This window comes from Ceratotherium simum, chromosome 23 (genome assembly GCF_057802395.1).
Source record: "Ceratotherium simum simum isolate JZ-2026a chromosome 23, ASM5780239v1, whole genome shotgun sequence".
NCBI classification, from domain to species: Eukaryota; Metazoa; Chordata; class Mammalia; order Perissodactyla; family Rhinocerotidae; genus Ceratotherium; species Ceratotherium simum.
Window position 1 is genome coordinate 41,361,793 of NC_141922.1, and position 21,291 is coordinate 41,383,083.

The following is a 21,291-nucleotide window of genomic DNA, read 5'->3' on the forward strand; positions in this document are numbered from 1 at the left end:
ACCAGCTCTGAGCTAACATCTATTGCCAATTCTCCTCCTTTTTTTTCCCCAAAGCCCCAGTAGATAGGTGTATGTCATAGCTGCACAGCCTTCTAGTTGCTGTATGTGGGACACAGCCTCAGCATGGCCGGAGAAGCGGTGCGTCGGTGTGCGCCTGGGATCCGAACCCGGGCCGCCAGTAGCAGAGCGCGCGCACTTAACCGCTAAGCCACAGGGCCGGCCCCAGGGTGGTTTAATGTTAGATGCCAAGGTCTCTATTATTTTCCTCCCAGAACTCACTGTCCAAGGTTGGTGGGGTTTGAGGAAATCCAGCTCACATGTTCATTTCTTTTCTCTCTACTGCACACACTTTTGATGGCTTCACAGTCACATCTTGTACAACTGGTCATGCACATTTCTTTCATCAGAATCATTTCCTCTTGAAGATGCTTCCTCACAATCAAAGTACTCAATGGTCACCATGGCAGCCTTCATTTAGTGCCTCAAACTGGGCACTGCAGAGGGCCTGCCTTTTATGGGCAGTGCTCAGAATGAGGGAAGTCACCTCCGTCTCCTGGCAGATGAGTGGGATCATTGTGTAGAAGGTATGGTGACAGCCTATCTCCTGCAGACATAATTCACACAGCAGATAATCTTGTCTGAGTCTCGACACAGCCAGGGCAAACATGACATCTTAAACAGGCTTTTATATAAAATAAGTATTTCACAAAAAATTATTTTGATCCCTCAAAGAGAATAAATACATAAGAAAATTCATTTTTGAAGACCAAATAAAAATAAGCACATATACACACACTCATCGAGGGAAGCTTCTAAGACTTTGATTTTATTACTTCTATGAAGCATTCTCAGTTCATATTTAACTGAAGGAAGAGGCATTTCTGTTTGATCATTTTTATCTCCTCCTCCTTAGCAAGTGTCTGCTTTTTAAATTGCCAGCTGTTCTTAACAAGAAGCAGAATGACCAAAGTTTCCTTTTCCTGATGGTGTCTTATAAGGTTTCAACTGCTAATATTATTACTTCCACCACTGAATCACATGAGATCAATCTTCCTAAGTCTGTGAGGTCAACAACCAAGGTTTTGTCAAAGCTGGAAAACACCATCTCTACTTGGATGTTTCTCACGGTTTCAAGCAGTAAATCACAGGGAGAGAGAAATAAAAAGGCATTTATTCAAACTAAATCATCTGCTTACAAACAGTACATTTTTCCCCAGTCTGGAAGATTTGAAAAGAAAACAAAAACCCTGGATGTGTATGTATTAGATGGGGGGAAATGCCGATCAGTCCTGAGAAATGTATATATCAAAATTTTTAGAAATAAGACTTGTGTAGAGTAGTAGGAATAAGATTTATTTAAAAATTGTATGTAATGCAAAAAGATAAAAGATTATTTTTCTTCTCCAGCCATCTCTCAGTAAGTGAAGGGGAAACAAAAAGAGTATGTAGAAACTGCCTCTGAATATAAGATTTCGAGACAGCTAAACATGACAAAACTGAACCACACAACTGAACTAGTGAACAGCAATCAGATCCAAAAAAAACAACAAAAAATGTTTAAATCTCTTGGATGTAGATCAACTCATCTCACACATTTTTGAATCTAAAACAAACCCTACATAGTTGCTGACAGACAGTGTGGAAAGAAATATCACTTCAAAGATGATTACAGCAATTCACAATGACAGGACAACTTCCATCGTGGGAATTCACTTCATGCCATTAAGTTACTTTTTATAGCACTTGGAGAATTATGAAAAAGTTGCCACTGTGACCACAACTAATCTCTCCACTTGAAAAAATTATTAAATAAAATCAGTCTTCTTCTATAAGAGGAAATGATGGTCACTTTAAACACATGTATATCAAAAGGGACTGAAAGTAACTCACCTGGGAGACTGCCTAGGTTAGAAGTTCTCTGAGCTAACATTAATGTGATGGTTAAGATGGAGGCAAGGAAGGACAAAAGAAAAATGTCTAAATGATTAAACAAAGGCTAAATGATTAACAAAAGGCTTAAATCCAAAGTCACTGTAATGACGGTGACCAGATTAAACAGACATAGATGTGGACTTCCCATCTGACTTCATGACATGCGCCCCAACCTCTCTCCTCCACTTGACTGTGCTTCCCCGAGGCAGGCTCCACTTATACTTAGTTGTGTCTTTACCTTCTTTCTCTTTGCTTTCCCTTTAGTCATAGTTAACGCTTCCTTACCAGACCTGTGTTTCTGTAAGAGATGAAGAGCTTCTATGGATTGACTCCTCCACTCCCCAAAATGAAGCTTCCCTCTAGGCCCTCTCACTTTCTTGGCCCGAAGCACTTGAACAGGGTCAGTTCTGCTAAATCTGACAGACATTATTGGTATTACCTTGTGTTGGGTGCTGGACATGCAAAGATTTAAAGTCATACTAAAGGAGCTCACATCTGACAAAGGAAACAACGAGTACACATAGCATATGGAGACATGGTGAATGAGCAGCCGTGAAACAATATGGTTTATTTAAGGATCTGCAAGTAGATGCACCATCAAATACCCTTGAATACAGACAGCAGGCAGCAGCCCCTGTGGAAGGATTAGAAGGATGCACATGTGCCCATTTCCCATATGACTCCTACCCGAACTCACTCAGGGACCTATCCCCACTCCTTCCAGGCCAACGACCAACACCACTCCTCACTCCATTCTCTTTATCCCTATTCCCCAGATTTCAATGTAGTAACCCTAAGTGCACTCACTAATATACCCATCCTTCACTTAATGACCATTTTTCATTATGAATACAGAATAGTACACAGGGGTGAATCAGGTAAGTTAGAAGGCTAGAAGTATGATTCAAAAGTTTGGATAATGGAACTGTATTGTTTATCCCTCTAGCAAAGTCCATTCTAAAAATATGCTCTCTCTCACTACATCAAGCAACAAAGAGATGGCTGCTCCTCCTGATGGCCTCCTGATTCACTCTCCCACTATCTTCCGAGGCTCTCCAGTGAGGAGCGCTTTGCCTGCTGTCCTTCGATGACAGGCTAACTTCAGAGTAAGCCCAGGCGTGAGTGTCACGAGTGGCTTAGATTTGGAATTAGAGTTTTGTTTCCCCTTCAATGCTGGGTGTTGGGGTTGGGAGATGGGGGATGGAGGAGCCCTGCTTAATAAATGCCAAGAACAATCAGTACAAATTTTTCTAAGGCACTATTCTGAACAAATAAATAAACAAACAAAAACCTATAGTGAAAATCTTTAAGTGAGGGCTGAGTATATAAGTTGTATTTACCAAATCTGGGCAGAATCACTGATAAGAACACACTTGCTTTGATGGCCCAGGAATGTCTAATCTGATAGGAAAAGTGGGGTCATTTGTCATGAGTGACAACAAGATTTCGTGTGATAATCTTCCCACTGGTCCAAAGAACATCCTCTAAAAGCTAATAAATACCTGTGCCTAGGCCACTTAGGAACTGCATCACCAACCTCTGCAGATGCTGTGACTTGAGTCAAGAGGGGGCTCAGCAGTGGCTGCAGATGCAGTTTCTAGACCAGCCAGCTAAATCTTGAAGGAGGAAGGAAGCGGGCAAGAATGACCGTTCTCTTTCAAGGTCTCTAATAAGTACTTTTACGCTAGTGTTTCCCAACCCAGGATCACAAAAAGGACTCTACGAGCCAATTTCAAATATTCTTAAAAACATAGAAAAAAATTATACCTTTATAGGTGAAATGGTTTCCTGATAAACTAAATTGGCAAATTTAATTTCTTTGCTCTTAGTGGAAGAATATCAAGTTGATAAAGTAACATTGGTCATCTCGTGATAAATTAAAGTGTGGTGGTTATAAAATTTTGTGACTAACAAATTTTGAAAATAAATCATCATCAGTTAACAGATTTATACGTATTTTTTTTTCTCTTTTTGTAAAATCTTGCAAAGCACATATATAAAGATAAACATAGAAGGGAAATTTGATGGAATAATGATTGGGGACCACTGGCCTTGGCCATTCATGCTTTTCATGGTTCTCCTCATCCTTTCCTCATTATCCCATGACAATAAGTGTCACAGACAAGTCACTGTCCTGATTTTCCAGTTCTTATCTTCTCCAGATATCAAGCACCAGCCGGAATGTTTTGCTTCCTTAGAAAAGAACTAGGTGGACTTCTGACTGCTCAAGATGATGTAGAAGGGATCCCCTTCTCATACAAGCAAGTAGAAATGTTCAGAAAGTAGAATTTTAAAAACTATTGTTTCATGCATAGTATAACTCACAAAATGACAAAGGAAGAGAGGAAGAGAGAATGAGACGAAGGAACGGAGATTGGGCGGGGAGGGAGAGGGGAAAGAGGAAGAAAAAGAAAGAGGAAGAAAAAGAAAGAGAAAGAGACAGAAATCCCCAGAGACCAGAAACAATTGGGGAATTTAAGCTAGAGCAGGAAGTAAAAGTTGATGCTGCGGTGACCCATGGGGTTTTGAAAACCCCAAGCTGAGAAAGTAACTGGAAGACTGGTCTAAGATCTCAGAAACCCAGAGAGATCCAGCCAAAGCCCAGGTGGATTTGCTGTGCAGGTACCTCCGCACTTCGCCCTCTCAGGAAACAAAGGACTCAATGAAAATAAGACCACAATGAAAAACTACATGCCAAAATGTCATGTAACAATCTATGACTTAAACCACACGTAGTTTAAGTTAAAAACTCAATGAAAGAGACAAAAAGTAGAATGGTGGTTGCCAAGAGCTGAGGGGAAAGTAGTGTTTAATGGGTATAGAGTTTCAGTTTCACAAGATGAAAAAAGTTCTGGAGGTGGATGGTGGTGATGGCAGCACAACAATGTGAATGTACTTAATGTTGCTGAACTGTACAACTAAAAATGGTTAAGATGGTAAATTTAATGTTATGTATGTTTTACAACATAAAAATATTATATAAATACGTCGGGGCAGCCCCGTGGCATAGAGGTTAAGTGCGCGCACCCCGCTGCTGGTGGCTTGGGGTTCGATCCGGGCGCGCACGGACGCACCACTTGTCAAGCCATGCTGTGGTGGCGTCCCATATAAAGTGGAGGAAGATAGACACAGATGTTAGTCCAGGGCCAGTTTTCCTCAGCAAAAAGAGGAAGATTGGCAAGGATGTTAGCTCAGGGCTGATCTTCCTCACACACACACACACACACACACACACACACACACACAAAATTATATAAATATGTGGCTAAATCTAAGCAAATATTGGCTATACAAAATAATAAAATTAATTTATCATGGTGTTTTATATAAAAATATGTAAACAGACAAATGTCACTGTCCTGACTTCCTTCTAAAGAGTACAGAATTGAGAGGGGGATGTTACCGTGGAGAAACCTGATACACACAACTTCAGCCAGGTGATCAAGGACAACACAACAGTCATAAGTCACGTTGAGAGCATGTACTCTCGATACAATATGAGAATGGAACTTTATCTCTGTCATCTTCCTCCACAAAGCTCATAACCCCAGTCTAACCCTGAGAAAAACATCAGACAAAATGCAATCAAGGGGCATCTACAAAATAACTGACCAGTGCTCCTCAAAACTATCAAGGTCAGCAAAAACAAGGAAAGTCTGAGAAACTGTCACAGCTAGGAGGAGCCTAAGAAGACATGACATACGATCCAGCTGTTCCACTGCTGGGTATTTACCCAAAGAATATGAAAACACGAATGCATAAAGATATAGGCACCCCTATGTTCACTGCAGCATTATTCACAATAGCCAAGACTTGGAAACAACCTAAGTGCCCATCAACAGATGAATGGGTAAAGAAGATATGTGTGTGTATATATATATACGTGTGTATGTATATATATATACACACAATGGAATACCACTTGGCTATAAAGAAGATGAAATCTTGCCATTTGCGACAACATGGATGGACCTTGAGGGTATTATGCTAAGTGAAATAAGTAAGATGGAGAAAGTAAAATACTGTTATTATCTCACCCATAAATAGAAGATAAAAACAAATACAACAACACACACACAGATACAGAGATTTGATTCATGGTTACCAGAGGGGAAGTGGAGAGGGAGGAGAGCAAAAGGGGTGACTGGGCACACGTGTACGGTGATGGATGGTAATTAGTCTTTGGGTGGTGAACATGATGTAGTCTACATAGAAATTAAATATAATGATGTACACCTGAAATTTATATAATGTTATAAACCAGTTACCTCAATAAAAAGAATTAAAAAAAAAAAGACATGACAACGAAATGGTAATGTGGTATCCTGGACAGAAAAAACACATTAGGTAAAAACTAAGGAAACTTGGGGCCGGCCCCGTGGTGTAGCGGTTAAGTGCGCGCGCTCCGCTGCTGGCGGCCCGGGTTCGGATCCCCAGCGCGCACCGACGCACCGCTTGTCAAGCCATGCTGTGGCGGCGTCCCATATAAAGTGGAGGAAGATGGGCACGGATGTTAGCTCAGGGCCAGGCTTCCTCAGCAAAAAGAGGAGGATTGGCATGGATGTTAGTTCAGGGCTGATCTTCACAAAAAAACCCAAAAAACTAAGGAAACTTAAACTATGGGCTTTTAGTTAATAACAATGTATCAATATTAGTTCACTAATTATAACAAATGCACCAGACTAATGTAAGATGTTAATAGGGGTAAGATGTTAATAGGGGAAACTGGGTGGGGTGTATAAGCGAACTCTCTGAACTATCTTTGTAATTTTTCTGTAAATCTAAAACTTTTCTAAAATAAAAAGGTTATTAAAAAAAAAACTCAATAGATGGGTTAAAAAGAATTACAAATAAACTGAAGAGAAATACTATGAACTGAAAGAATGGATCTGAAGGAATCACCCAGAAAGCTGCAAAAAGAAATGGAGAGTGGAAACTATGAAAGTGAGATTGAGAGACATGGGAGACAGAATGAGATATTTATCTTCTGAGGATTCCAGAAGGAGAGAACAGAATAAGGGAGAGCAATATTTGAGGAGATAATAGTTTATGACATTACAAAATCCAAAAGGATAAAAAAGACAAGGTTCTCAAATTGAAGAAGCAGAAAGAAGCAGAGCAGGAAGAAGTAAAAACAAAGGTGCCCCCAGTCAGATCATGGTGAAAATGCACATCATCATACATACGATTAGATTTCTCAAGAGCAACTATAGGAGCCAGAAGAAAATAGAATAATATCTTCCAAATTCTGGGAGAAAATAACTACCATCTATAATGCCATACCCACCTAAACATCATTCAAAGTTAAGAACAATTATTAAGGCATTTTCAAATAAAACTGAGAGTTTATTACTTACAGAACTGTATTAAAAGAACTACTATGGGTTCTATTTCAGGAAGAAGGTAATTGATTAAGAAGAAAGGAATAATAGTTACTAAAAATGTCAATAAACATGTTGGTAATCTAATCAGTACTGACCATAAATAACAATGACAGGGGCCGGGCCAGTGGTGCAAGCGGTTAAGTGCGCACACTCCGCTGCAGCGGTCCGGGGTTCGCCGGTTCGGATCCTGGGCACGCACCGATGCACTGCTTGGCAAGCCATGCTGTGGCGGCGTCCCATATAGAGTGGAGGAAGATGGGCATGGATGTTAGCCCAGGGCCAATCTTCCTCAGCAAAAAAAGAGGAGGATTGGCAGATGTTAGCACAGGGCTGATCTCCTCACCGAAAAAAAAAAAAAAAAACAATAACAGCTAAAATTTACGGAGCAGTTATTATGTGCCAGGAACTGAACCAGCTCATTTAATTATCATAATAACGATAAGTAGATACTATTACAATCCTCATTATACATATGAGGAAACTGAGGCATAGCACTTAACTCGAAAAGTAACAGCAAGTAGCAAAGCCAAAAAAATAACAATAACCAAATAATAACAAATCTGGGGAGGATTTAGGAATAGGGCATAACTAAATCACTAGTCAACAATAATATATATGATAATATGCATGATGGAAGGGGATATATTGGAGCACTTTATGATTGCTATATTAATTAAGACAAATATACTTGTAATATTTTATTAGTAACTACTAAAAGAATAGAAAGAATGTACAAGTTTTCAAATAGCGGAGGGAAAAATAGGGAGAGAGGGAAAGAAAAACCAATTAATCCAATAGAAAGCAAAAAAAGGTATAAAAAAGAAAAATAGCAACTTTAATAAAAAAAATACTAGAAAATTACTAAAATATGTGATCACAGTAAAGATAAACAGAACCAACACCCCTGTTAACTGCTATTGTGAGACTATTTAAAAATCTAACTATATGCCGCTTACAACAGAATCAACTAAACCACAATGACCTAGATAAGTCAGAAGTAAAGAAATAGAAGAAGAAAAAGAAACCAAAAAAGAGTTGGTTCCATGATATTAATATAAGATAAAATAGACTTGCAGGGAAAAATCATTATTAAGAAGAAAGGTCTTTAGGCGCAACTATACAAAGCAAACAAGCCTCAAACTATATAAAGCTAAGCTGATGTAAATTCAAGGAGAAATTTATAAAACTTATAATACACTTCTCTCAAAAACAGATAGATCCAGCAGATAAAAAACTAGTAATGATACGGCAGTTTTGAACAGCACAATTAATAAGTTTGCTCTGATGAATATATGTAGAACCTTCTTCCCAGGAAAAGGAGGCTGTATATTCTTTTCAAGTCAACACAACACATTTTTAAAAAACTGACTGTGTAAAAAGCCAAAATTATGTCTAAATGAATACCAAGGAATTGGTATTCTATAAAACATGTTTAACAATCACTATGCAACAAAATTGGAACTCAATAACTCAATAATAACTCCAATTTTTTTGAAACTTAAAGAAAGCTATAATAAAGAGTCAAAGAAGAAATCATAATGAAAATTTCAACATATTTAATTAGATGGCCATGAAGGCAATATGTCAAAACTTGTGGAAAGCAGCTCAAGCAGCTACAGTGCTTAGAGAGAGAGGGATGGCCCAAAATGTATACATTAGAAAATAAGAAGGACTGAAAGTTAATGGACTAAACACTCACTTCAAGAAGATATAAATAAAACAGAATAAACCCAAATACAGGAGAAAATAATACCATTTATGTAAATTCAAAATCACAAAAACTCTATGATACTGTTTTTGGATATACACACTTACAGAAAAATGTTAAAACAATCAGAATACTGGTTACAACTGCAGAGAGAAGAGGATGACTTGTGGAGAGGTACAAAACAGGTTTCAACTGTACTGGTAAGTTTTTATTTCTTTTAAAACTAAGGATCTGAAACAAATATTTGAAATTGTTAACATTTATGAAATCTGGGTGAGGGATATGTTTATGTTTATTATTCAATGCCGTTTTCCAAATATTTGAAGTATTTCTCAGTTTAAAAAATGGGGGAGGGCAAAGAAAAAACTTAAAGAGAAACATTAAGAAAAATAAATAAGAGATTTTCTATTTTTGTACGTTGTAAGTAGCATCAACCTTAGGCCCTTCATCTGTAAAAGGAATAATAGTAATTCCTGCCTTCTAGGCTCAATGAGAACTGCATATCCAGCACTTAGAGCTTGGTACAGCATGCTCTAGAATGCCAACTGCCATAATTGTTTCATCCTAAAATTGGAAAGAGTCTACCCTCATCTTCTTCTTCACATCAATCTAAGAAGACTTGGATGAGAAATCTTATTTGATCCTACTTCACTTAAGTCCTAAAGCAAGGGTATTCACTGCTGCTGTCAATTCTTTTTTTTTTTAAAAAAAGAAACTTTACACATTTGTAATTAGTAAAAGGATGCTACTGTTATAAAATGTTGTAGGACATTATTGAAGTTTTTTTCTTATTATAACCAGTTTCAGGTTACCTTGTCTCCCTAGATCCCAAATCACTTCTCTGCCCCAGTGCTCCATTTGAATTCCAAGTCAGTGAGATGATCACCATCAGTAGCACATTGCCACTACAGTTTTCTTCGACATTATGTGCCACGGATTTTTCATCTTTGCAACTCTGATAGATATGCGTTTGCTAGATTCATATAACAGCCCCGCAAGAGCATTGTCATTTATTTTACTGATGAGGAAATAAGGCCCAGGTAGGTGCAGGGACCTGCCAGAGATAATAAGACATATCTCAGAGGAGTGTTCTGAGGATTAAAAAAATCATGTAAAGTAACTGGCACATAGAAGATATTCCATAAATATTGGTTCTTGCCTCTCTTCTCCCAGATGTTCAATTAATGTTTGTTGATATATTGTTCAATTAATGTCTGTTTACCATATTAAATGAAAATACAGGATACAGGGTTCTTTTGGTATATATTTTGCATTTTTATCAAAAATCCCTGCTTTATAAGTTTAACCACTGTTTTTTTTGCAACAACATATAGTACTAAGTCTCAGAAAATTCAGCTCAAAAATTCTTTTAACTCCTCATTTGTGGCCAAAAATGACATTCAAATGATTTCATTTAAAATTATTCAACTAAAAAGATGAATTCGTACTTCCCTCTTTCAGAAAAGGAGTAATTCCAGGATGAAGCCCTTCATAAAGGGCTATTTCTTCGTTCTAACATGCTGCCTGAGACAAGTGAATATGGGATGGCTAAATGGATATACGGTCTATGGTAATGGGAACAGAAATACAGCCTTTGAAACACTTCCTGACTTATGTTTTCCCACACACATTAATCAAAGCCATAACTCAGAACAGTTTCAACTACATTTTAAATATATTCCTTTTAAAAGATGCTATCAGTACAGAGAAGGAACAATAATACAAGCATCAGTGGTCATCGTCCTCAGTTTTCTGTGTGTGAGGATCTTCTGAGAATGCCTAAAAATGGTAGGTTTTGACTATATTAAAAAATAGACAATATTACTGCAATAAAAAAAAAATAGATTTCGGGGCCGGCCCAGTGGCGTAGCAGTTAGGTGTGCGTGCTCCACTGCAGCGGCGCGGGGTTCAGATCCCGGGTGCGCACTGATGCACCGCTTGTCAAGCCATGCTGTGGCGGTGTCCCATATGAAGTGGAGGAAGATGGGCACAGATGTTATCTCATGGCCAGTCTTCCTCAGCAAAAAGAGGAGGATTGGCAACAGATGTTAGCTCAGGGCTAATGTTCCTCACACACACACAAAAAATAGATTTCTTGAGAACTCACTCAGTAGGGTAAATTGTAAACAGTAAGCACTAAATTTGATTCTTTGTTTTCTCTGCCTTGATTTTTTTCTACATTTCAAACAATTTGCTTTGTAGTAAACTATGTTGCCTTCAACAGCAATGTCCTGTTTTTTTTCTTTAGAAGTATCATAAATCTTTGCATACACAGTGTTACTAGGTTAGGGACATCGGCAGAGAGAGAAAAGGGGACAGTAAAAGATGAAGATTTCTCCATCCCCATGCCTGTGAGTGTTATTTTAATTCTGCATAACAATTATGAAGCATCTATCAAGTGCCTTTCTCTACAGCAATGAGGAGAGAATCAGCCTTGTATATACTCATGGATGGTGGCTACAGTGGGGTGATGGTTTGTGAGTTTGGCTCATCAGAACCAGCTACTATTCTTTTATTATGAGAGCTTCTCTGCTGTGGGGAAGCTGACCAAGCTGAACTGTGCAATGGGATACAGGCATCAAGGCTTGAGAGATAAAGTCAATCCTGAGAGTATACCCTCTGCTGGAATATCCTTACCCATTGTTTTGGCAATTAGCTCTAATAATAATGGTTACTATTATAGATGGTTTAGCAGGGACCAGATACTGTCCAAATTATTTCAAATCATGCTATCAACTATTCAAGATAAATTGTTTCCATTGTGAAGAAGAGAAAACTGAGATTTAAACAGTTAAATAATTTGTCCAACATAGTACAACTACTAAGAAGCATGGAAGGATTTGAACCCAAGATACTCTAACATAGACTACAAGCTTACTCTACATCCATGCTGCCTCTATTTACCTGCAGATTTTGAGTTGTTTAAGGGTTAAGAAGGAGGATTTAAAGGGTTGAAAAATCCATGAGTTCTGGGTCACATCAGAAGATGCTGGTGTCAAGCAAGAACATGGGCTTGAGCCTTGGCTCATCAGTGATGATTATCCAAATGAGGAGGTCATTAGTAGGGTTACAAATAAGCAATCTTATAATAGTCAACTTCTTTCAATACTTTATTTAGCCTGACATTTCCATCTTACACCCAGCACATACCCTCTGTTCCTAGCACTTAATTTTGAGGATGTTCACAGAGTTGAAGGACCCTAAGAATGAACTAAACTAAACTCTTATTTTCCAGGACCATTTTTTAAAGTCCAGTTAACCATAAACTTCCAATCAGATGTTCACAGTATATTTTCTTGTTTCTTTGTTTGCAGACATCTGTTTTTAGGCAACGGTACTGGAACAGAGTTCATTCTATGCTAGGTAAACCACAGCTTTTGCAAAATGTAGCATTAGCATGATGCAGAGAAGTGGGTAGGCGAAGAACACAGTGTCCCTGGAAATCCCATCACTTCCTCTTTAGTATATTTAGCATAGAAACGTAGAAGCTGGCTTGTCAGCCACACAGCAAATAAAATTTGCTTCGTTAACTCCAGCACTGTGGTTGTGCAGGCTCGGTATATTTGGGGTCTCCCCAATCCATTTCCTGTGTCTCCATTCTATTCATCACACTTCTTTACAGATTAAAAGGATAACCTATCCAGTGTCCATATTTTAGAAAAAAGTCCTATCATGCCAATCCAATGCTTAAAATCTTAAGTGGCTCCCACTGCCTAAAGAACCAATTCCAAACTTTAGCTCTGCATCCAGTGCCCTTTACAAACCGACCCTCACCTTTCATTTGACTCATTTCCCACTTCTCCTAACTCACCTATTGCTCTAGACTTACAAAAACATCCTCTACTCCTCCAACTATGTACTTTCATGAGCTCTGATTTTGTTCTTTCTTATCCCACCTCCCACCCTTTCAAGGCTTAGCTCAAATGTCTTTGTCCATGTGAAGCCACTGCTGCCGACTGTGAGCTCCTTGATGGAAGGACCTGTGTCCTACCCATTTTATCTGCCTGACATGAAGTGGGTGTTCAATATTTTTATTGAAATAGGAGATTGCCTTGTGAGCCAAGTTGTGCAATACTGTGATGATACTGTTTTAATGAGGTAGCCTACATTTTCCAGACAGCCCCACCCTGGATTTATATGGATCCCATTCTTGGGTGGGAGGAAATCCACTGGGGCACTAAGGATATCATTATTAAGTCCTTCCATAACTCTTCTTCTCCAGGATAAATAATACTAATTTTTTAAGCTTCCGTTTCCTTTACCAACACCACATTCCTTAGTTTTCTAAGGCATACAGGCCAAATTAAAGCAGATGTGGGGACGAAGCTAAGCATGCTATGCACAAAGGGGCCCCATGGGACTCCTCCTCTCACAGCACTCATCTGCCACCTCTCCAGTCTCTGGCAGACAGCAAGGAATTGGTCACAGTGCCGTATGCCACTGGGCCTGGGTCTTGTCTACTTTTACACAGAAATGGTATATTTTAACTAAATGATACAATAATAACAGCAACATTCATGCAGTCTAAGGCTCTAAAATGACTACGGAATCTCCCAAACTAAAAGGCAGAACACATTCTAAGTGATTCATTTTTAACAAATCTTATTTTATCTCATGAACATATTTAAACGATCAATCTACATACAGTTTGTCTTTTTACACATGCCAGTGGAAATGTCTACGTTAGCTGATTGAAATATAAAGATATTAACTGTTTTAGTGAAACTTATGAATTTCACTATGTGAAACTGAAATATGAACACTATGTGATATTGAAATATGAACACTATGAATGTGTTCAAACCTCAAGAAAAGTTCTCAGCAATTTCCAGCTGAAAAAATATGTATCTGCCACAGGTCTTACGGTAAAGCCAGACACTACATAACTTGCCACTAGAGGAAATAACATATCTGAATAAAAAATGAGAAGATCATCCTCAAAAGACCATGAGAAGGAGCCACAAATGCCCCATGACCATAAATCTACTTTTAGATGAAAGAAAAAAAGAGAAAAAGAATAAGCAAATTCTTAAAGTTTCTAATTCTTCTTTGTTCTAGGTATTTGCTTCACTAAATGCAATTCTAAAAAGTCAAGACCAAAATTTGTTCAGAAAAAATAAAAGCAAACAACCACTACACATTAAAATTAAAATTAATAAAAAATGAAATTTAATATCAGGGAAAAATATATTTTTTCTAAGACTTAAAACAAGTTAATTTCTCAGACAGTTCCACAAGCAGATATATTATTCCCTAAAGGTATTGAGGACTGGTGATTTTAACAGGACACCTTTCCCAGGGCTATCAGTCTCCCTTCCTGTATTCACAAAATAATTGTGAAGGAAGAACATTCAAAATGAGAGTAGGGAAAGTTTGTGGAATGGTTTAAGATAAAAATTCCTTCTAGGAAAGAAAAATCCTACCAAATTCTGACTCCTTTGGGGCCATAGAAAAACCCGACAGAGAGAACCCTTAGCATATGTCAAACATTTCCAATAATACTACATTTATTTTAATAAAATAAGCTCAAATAGTGTGAATAAGAAGTTGGTTGTTGGGTAGAGTTTACACTTGGGTGGGTACAAAAGCTCTTCAAGAACACAAGAATAATCTCTATCATGCCAATTTAGGAAACATTGCTTGGTTCTATCTTGTCAATATTCTAGCAACTGCAAGATCCCAATGATAGCCTAGAAAATCTAGAAGGAGAACAAATCCAAGACCATTCGCACTCAGTTCCTTGAAGTGTACCTGAGCAAATATTCTTGCTCAGTATTCTTCTTCAGTTCTGCCAAAACCAATAATGGCCCAGAGCAGTGTTTCTCTAAAGTACACTCTATCCATGGAATACTCTCAACAAATGTTTTTTGACGAATAAAGAAATTGCCAAGAGGGAGTTTCCCAAACTCATTTGCCAAGAGGACAAATTTTTTTTTCTATATAACACCTCGATATTCTGAGGATGAGTGTTCCTAGAAACAGATGGGGAATGCTGTTCCAGTAAAACAATATCATCAAGTACATAAGAATATTGGGTCTGGAGTCAGGCTGCCTGGTTTTCAATTTTTCACATAATAGCCGTGTGACCTTGAGCAGGGTACTTAGCTTTTCTCTGCTTCAGTTTCCACTTCTGTAAAATGAATATAACAAGAGTATCTACTGCTTGGGCTTATTGTATGGAAGAAAAGAAAGCATGTACATAGCGGAGTGCTTAACACAATGTCTGCAACATAGCAATATTCAGTGAATGTTAGCTTTTAGAGCTGTTTTTATACCCAGAGGTACGGCTAAGCCCAGGAGGAGGTCCTTTCTAAGTGGGATCTCCTTTCTAGGTCTGGGCTAGTCCCAAGTTGCTTCAGGGCTTTAGCTGTCTCTAGCTCTACCCTTTGGGTTTCCACTTCATTGGAAGCTGTTCATTTCCCCCACTCAGTTATTCTGGATTGGACTTCCTGGGACTTTTCCAAGGGAGGCTTGACCAGGGCCTGGGAGAAGGAAATCCTCTTCCCGGATGGATCACCACCTCTAAGAGAGAACCCCCTGCATTAGGAATGACTGCATAAAGCTCGAGCTACACCAAAGCATTAGCACGCACTTGGCTGTGTTCCCTGCTGTACTCTGGGCCGGGAAGGCTTAGTGACTCCTGCCTGACTCTTCCTGCTTCCTGCCTCTGCCCTGTTGCACCTGTTCACAGAGTGTTTATGGTAATGGCAATATCAAGAATCTTTCTTTTCTTTTTTTTTTGTTTTTGAGGATTTTTTTCTTGATTACTAAAGTACACATACTTATTATTAAAACATCTAATGTTTCATAAATATATCAGGTAAAGAGTGAACATCTCCTGCAATTCTGCAAATGCTCTCCCCAACAATCCCAAGACTGTTACTGTCAACAATTTTCTCCTTGTTTTTAATGATGTGCAGGACTGGAAGCTCTATGCTCTGCTGGGAATTCTTCATTGTGCCCTGTTCGCTTCAGAAATTTCTATCTTTATCAAGAAAGCTCAAATTTCACCTTTGTGAAGGTGCCCCGACCCAGCCAAGCCATGGTTTTCCCTCCCTTCACCAGGTGCCCAAAGTAACTTGTATACACTTCAATTAAGGACTTTATAACTATTTCATTGTAATGTTTGACTTAAATGTCTCTCCCATGTCAAGGACTTCAAGAACCATGTCTCGTGCCTCTTTGGTACAAGGCATCTGGCACACTGACATGCAGTCAGCGCACAGTAAATATTTGTCAAGTGAATGAATGAAGGAAAATATAAATAAAATATTTTTCTAATATATTGACTTCCAAGCTCTATAATAATCACAATCAGGATGCTCATATTTAAATTTCTGTAGAAAGATGTTTCATATATATTCCACATTTCAACAACCAGGTAGTACTGTTAATTCCAGTTTTTTTCCTTTGTTTAGGCCTGAAAACTCAAAATTCTAACTTCACAGAAAATGGTAAAGTTGGAAGAATTTCGCGATGGATGGTGGTTTATTTTTCAAGTGCCAAATGAACATTTTGAAGCATAACATCCTTGGCCATAGGCTGTGTCCACTGACACTAGAACATTCCAGGAAATGACGTTTCAAATAAACAGTTTCAAGTTCAGTAAACCACAAACACAAAAAAGTATTCAATAGCATTTCACAGCAAATAGCCTTCTGTTGACAGTTACTCAAGAATGACTGATTATATTTGCAAAGCACAAATATCTCTTCTGTTAGATTAATTGAATATAGTTTTAGCAGATGGTTTGGGCAAAAAGAGTGAATCTTTAAGAGTGGTGAAAGAAGAGAACAAAGGAGAAAAGACAAGAAGGGTGAATCTTAGAACAATATTCCTAAATACCAGAAAGCCCCACTGGACCAACGCTTCAAATTAACAAGCCCCGCTGAGGGACTTTGACATGCATGCATGCTGCATGACATATCGTTCAAGGAACAGCAGCCAAAAGGAGTCTCACTTTTCTTGGAAAAGGAAATTGCCACAGAGCTTTCATATTTCACCAATTAAACAGTTTGGGCTCAATGTAATTAAGTAATATAATTATGAACCCATTTCTTGGCCTCTAGCCCAAAGTCCTATTTCTTGTTCAAGTATATCAGTAATTTTCATCTATAACTCATATGTCACATGTTGGACCCAGTTCTTCATATTAAAACACATAGGCAATCTACAAATAGAAATCTGCAATCTAATTTTAATTTTAAAATTAAAGAGTAAGACTCAATGGGTGCAATCATAGGAAGGGAGGTGCAGAGTGGAGACTGGGCATTCAACCTAAGCAAGAAATGGAAGCAGGAAATGACAGGAGAAATTTAGACTCCTGAAAATTTAGTATGAAAGTGGAAAAAAGTGAAGGGGTTAGTGGATCTCCATCATGTAAGGGATGGCGACTTAAATAGTAAAAGGAAAGGATATGGAAGGATACCATAGCAGCTGGCCCTAGAGTTACATCAGTATAACTAACATATTAAGTTAGGAGGCAAAGTAATCCCTAATGGGGGTGGGGATAAAAAAATTATCATCCTCCCTTACATAAAAAAATGGGGTACTGTCAGAGTCATGCTTATTAAATAATAAAAGTTAACATTGAGTACTTATCAGGCAGTGTTCTAAGTACATTATGTGAATAGATTATTTAATTTTCAAAGCAACCCTATGAGATAGGAACTATTATTATCCCCATTTCACAGATGAGAAAACCGAGGCACAGAAAGAAAAAGTAACTTGCTTAAGGCCATGTAGCCAGTATATTGCAGAGCTGGATTTGAACCCAGGCAGTCTGGCTCCAGAGTCTGGTGCTTTTTTAATAGTATGCCATGCTGCCTCTTAACACCTACTCAAAAGAAATATTACTCTTCATTTTAGAGTTTTAGTCACATGTTTACATAGGTTTTCAGAAATATATAGGAGAGTTAAATCCTGAATTGAAGGAGACTGATTTAGCTATCAAAGCAACTGAAGTCAGTGTACTTTTGGACCTGGAAAAAAAATACTCAATTCACCTTTGCTTGCTGTTTGACATTTATCTATGCAATTGAATTCAACTCAATTAACAGTGATTTAGGGTCCCATGCTGAGTACTAAAGAAGCAAGATTTAAAGCCTAGAGAAGATGCAATTTTTACTCCAATCTAGAGCAGATAAAATACTCTGGAAGCTTATAGTTGAATACAGACAAAGAAAACGAAGCCCAGAGAGTTCAAATGACCTGCCCAAGGCCAAAAAAGGAGTTTGCGACACAGAGTGACCTAAAATCCAATTCAGATGGGTCTAGTTCTTTTCTCACTCTACCACTCTGCTTCCAGTCAAGCTGGTTGAACACACTAAAATAAAATTAACTTCCAAAATAAATATATGTGCCCAATAAAGAGGAAAGTGTTTGCTATCTGCCTGCTTCATCTCTAGAACCCACTTCATCCTGGAATAAAGTTAAGGACAGAGAGAACAGATAGCCAAGGGAATATTTTTAAGGGAAGGGGAGGAGGGGAGAATTCACATACAGAGTCTCCCAGATCTTCTCTGAAAGACTGTGTGTTTTTTGGTTTTATTTGCTGGACAATCTCTTAAACCTTACCCAATTCTAAAGGTAGGCCCTGAATTTATGTCTAGTTTGATAACTATGTGTGTAGGTGCATGTGTATGTCTCCAACCCTATTGTAAGGGTCTTAAGAACAGAGGACATGCTTTAAACCTCCCTGTATGCCCAGATTTTACAAAGTGCTTTTACATAGTAGGTACTCAGTATGATAATGATGTTAAAAGCCTAAGTATCTACAATGTAAGTTTTCTAATTAGTTTGTTTTCTTTCAAAAATAAATGACTCTGTATTCAGGTTTCCTAGAGATTTTTTATTTGTTTATTTCAGTGGGGAAATTTTATGTGCCCCCCTCCCCCCAACTGCCAGGGGACATTTGGCAATGTCTAGAGACATTTTTGGTTGTCACAACTTGAGGGAGGATGGTGCCACAGGCATCTAGTAGGTAGAGGCCAGGGATGCTGCTAAACATCCTACAATGCATGGGACAGACCCCACAACAAAGAATTATCTGGCCCCAAATACAGTGCCAAGGCTGCTTAACACTGTCCTATTTAGAAGTAAAAAAATGCACAACCACCTTTCCATTTTTCCATTTTTAAAACACAAGTAAGGCATAACTCAAAATGGTACACCAAAGATTTGCCCCAAGCAAGACAATTCCAGCAAACTACTGTTAAAATGAACAATTATTTAACGGGCCGATTTACAAGATTAGAGGGCTCATTAAAGGCTGGAGGAAAAACATGAATTTAAACACATATGTACATAAGTCAGCAAGGGAAAGCCTTTACCAAAGGGACTGTTCTGATCTTTACTATGTCTGAAACTGAGGTTACTCCGCAGTTAGGATATAAAACATTCTGCTGATGAGGCATTTTAAAACCACCACTGATTTGATTCAGACATGGAATTCAGACTGTTTCATTATTTCTAACCTCACTCAAAATCCACCTTTTTGACCAGCACACAAAGAAGAAATACATGTCTTCTGTCTGCAAATAGGGTCATCAAAATAAACTGCTTTCACTATTAGCCCTTCCTTTTTATGCCTGTCCATCTTTCCCACAGCTAGGTTTACCTGGAAGGTCCAATTTTTCAGCCTGGATTCTTTATTGTGACTAAAGGAATCATTCCTTCAGTCCTATGTTGCTCTCTTTGACTTCTCTCATGCAAAGACTACTGCAGAAAAGCCATCCTAACAGCCTGATGATGTCTTTAAGATGAACAAGAAAAGGGAGCAGGCGGGGCTGCCAGTTTTTCTTTGCACTTGGTCATGGTTTCCTTCCACAGTCTCTAGCTGATGTGGTTGCATTTGCTAGTTTTATTTGCTTGTTCATTTTCCCCAGTGGCTGATCATATTTGATACTTTGGATGTCTGGTCTACACTTGAATAAAAATTTTTTTCTTTAAGGAGACAAATTAGTTCTTTTCTGGGAATCAACTGACAAAAAAACATACAGACCTCAGGGGGATCTTTGAACATATCACATTAACTAATCTGTTGAGTATTTTGTGTGTCGAGTTAAACATGTCACTACTGAGACCCTCACACATTGATTAACAACTTTCTAAATATTTACCAAGATCTTTAACAAGCGAGAGTGCTTCCCATGAAATAAAGGCTCCACCACCATCATCCATGGCACCCTGCCCAACATCCCAGCTGTCCAGATGTCCACTGACCAGTACAACCTAGAAAAAATAACAAAAAAACAAAACAAAACAAAAGCAGAAATTACATCAAAGAGGAAGCATTCACAGGCATTCCAAATACAGAAATGATACTTTTACATTTTCTTTTCTATTTCTATGTTTTAAAAGATCTGTGTAATTCCTAGTAGAAACTTAGAATAGAGGCATTAAACAAGAGGTGTAAAGTCATCCTAACAGTAGTAAAAGTTCTCACCTCATACTTCTCTATATTAATATAATTTTGAATACTAAAGAAAGATGGTTTATTACTGACAGATGTTTGATAACTTTATTATATGGCTTAAAACCTAAATGACATAAAAATGGAGCTCAAAACTTCAACCACATTCTCAACTGTCCCAAATTCTAGCAGACACATAATAAACATGTGTTGAATTGAATTCAAATGAAAAAATGAGAACAGTTATTTATTTTTTAAAAAAATGATTATGATTTGTGCACTATAAATCTTTCTGATATTGAAAGATTTCAATTTACATTAGTGTTAAATAAATCTGTAGATTGTATTATAAATTTTAAATCACCATAGGCTTAATTTTTTTTCAAGAATCATTAGTAATTCTTTCCAGGAAAATATAAAAAATATTTCAATAGAACCAAATTTTATGGACACATTTTAAACAAGCTAAAAACCAAGTAAAATGATACTAGATTAATAGGATATGGAAAAATGTATCTTGGAAAAACTGTATCTTGATCTCTATATCATACAATGTATGAATATCAAATTGGATGAATTTTAAATCTAAATAAAGATGTTAGAGGAAAGCATAGAACAGCTCTGTCAACTTGGAGTAGGCAAAGATTTCTTAAACTGGACACAAAAAGGGCAAACCATAAAAGAAAAAAAATAAACTGGACTTTTTGAATATTTGTATATCAAAAGACCCCATTACAAGAGTAAAAAATCAACCCATAGAGGAAGAGAAAATATTTATAATACATATATGCAACAAAAGACCCATATCCAGATTATGTAAAGAATTCCTACGAAAGAGTAACAAAAAAGAGAGT

General features: G+C 37.7%; 1 protein-coding gene across 4 annotated transcripts in view; it reads right to left on the reverse strand.

The window, feature by feature from the left end:
* CPQ (carboxypeptidase Q) overlaps positions 1-21,291 on the reverse strand; it is a 583,418-nt gene that overhangs the window by 244,686 nt on the left and 317,441 nt on the right. For all 4 annotated transcript variants that reach the window (XR_015555979.1, XM_087447610.1, XM_087447609.1 and 1 more), the window contains exon 5: positions 20,145-20,256. Coding sequence is in view for 3 of the 4 variants with exons in the window: in XM_087447610.1 (XP_087303736.1) it covers positions 20,145-20,256 (112 nt within the window). In the remaining variant the exon portion in view is untranslated. The remainder of the gene's footprint in view (positions 1-20,144; positions 20,257-21,291) is intronic.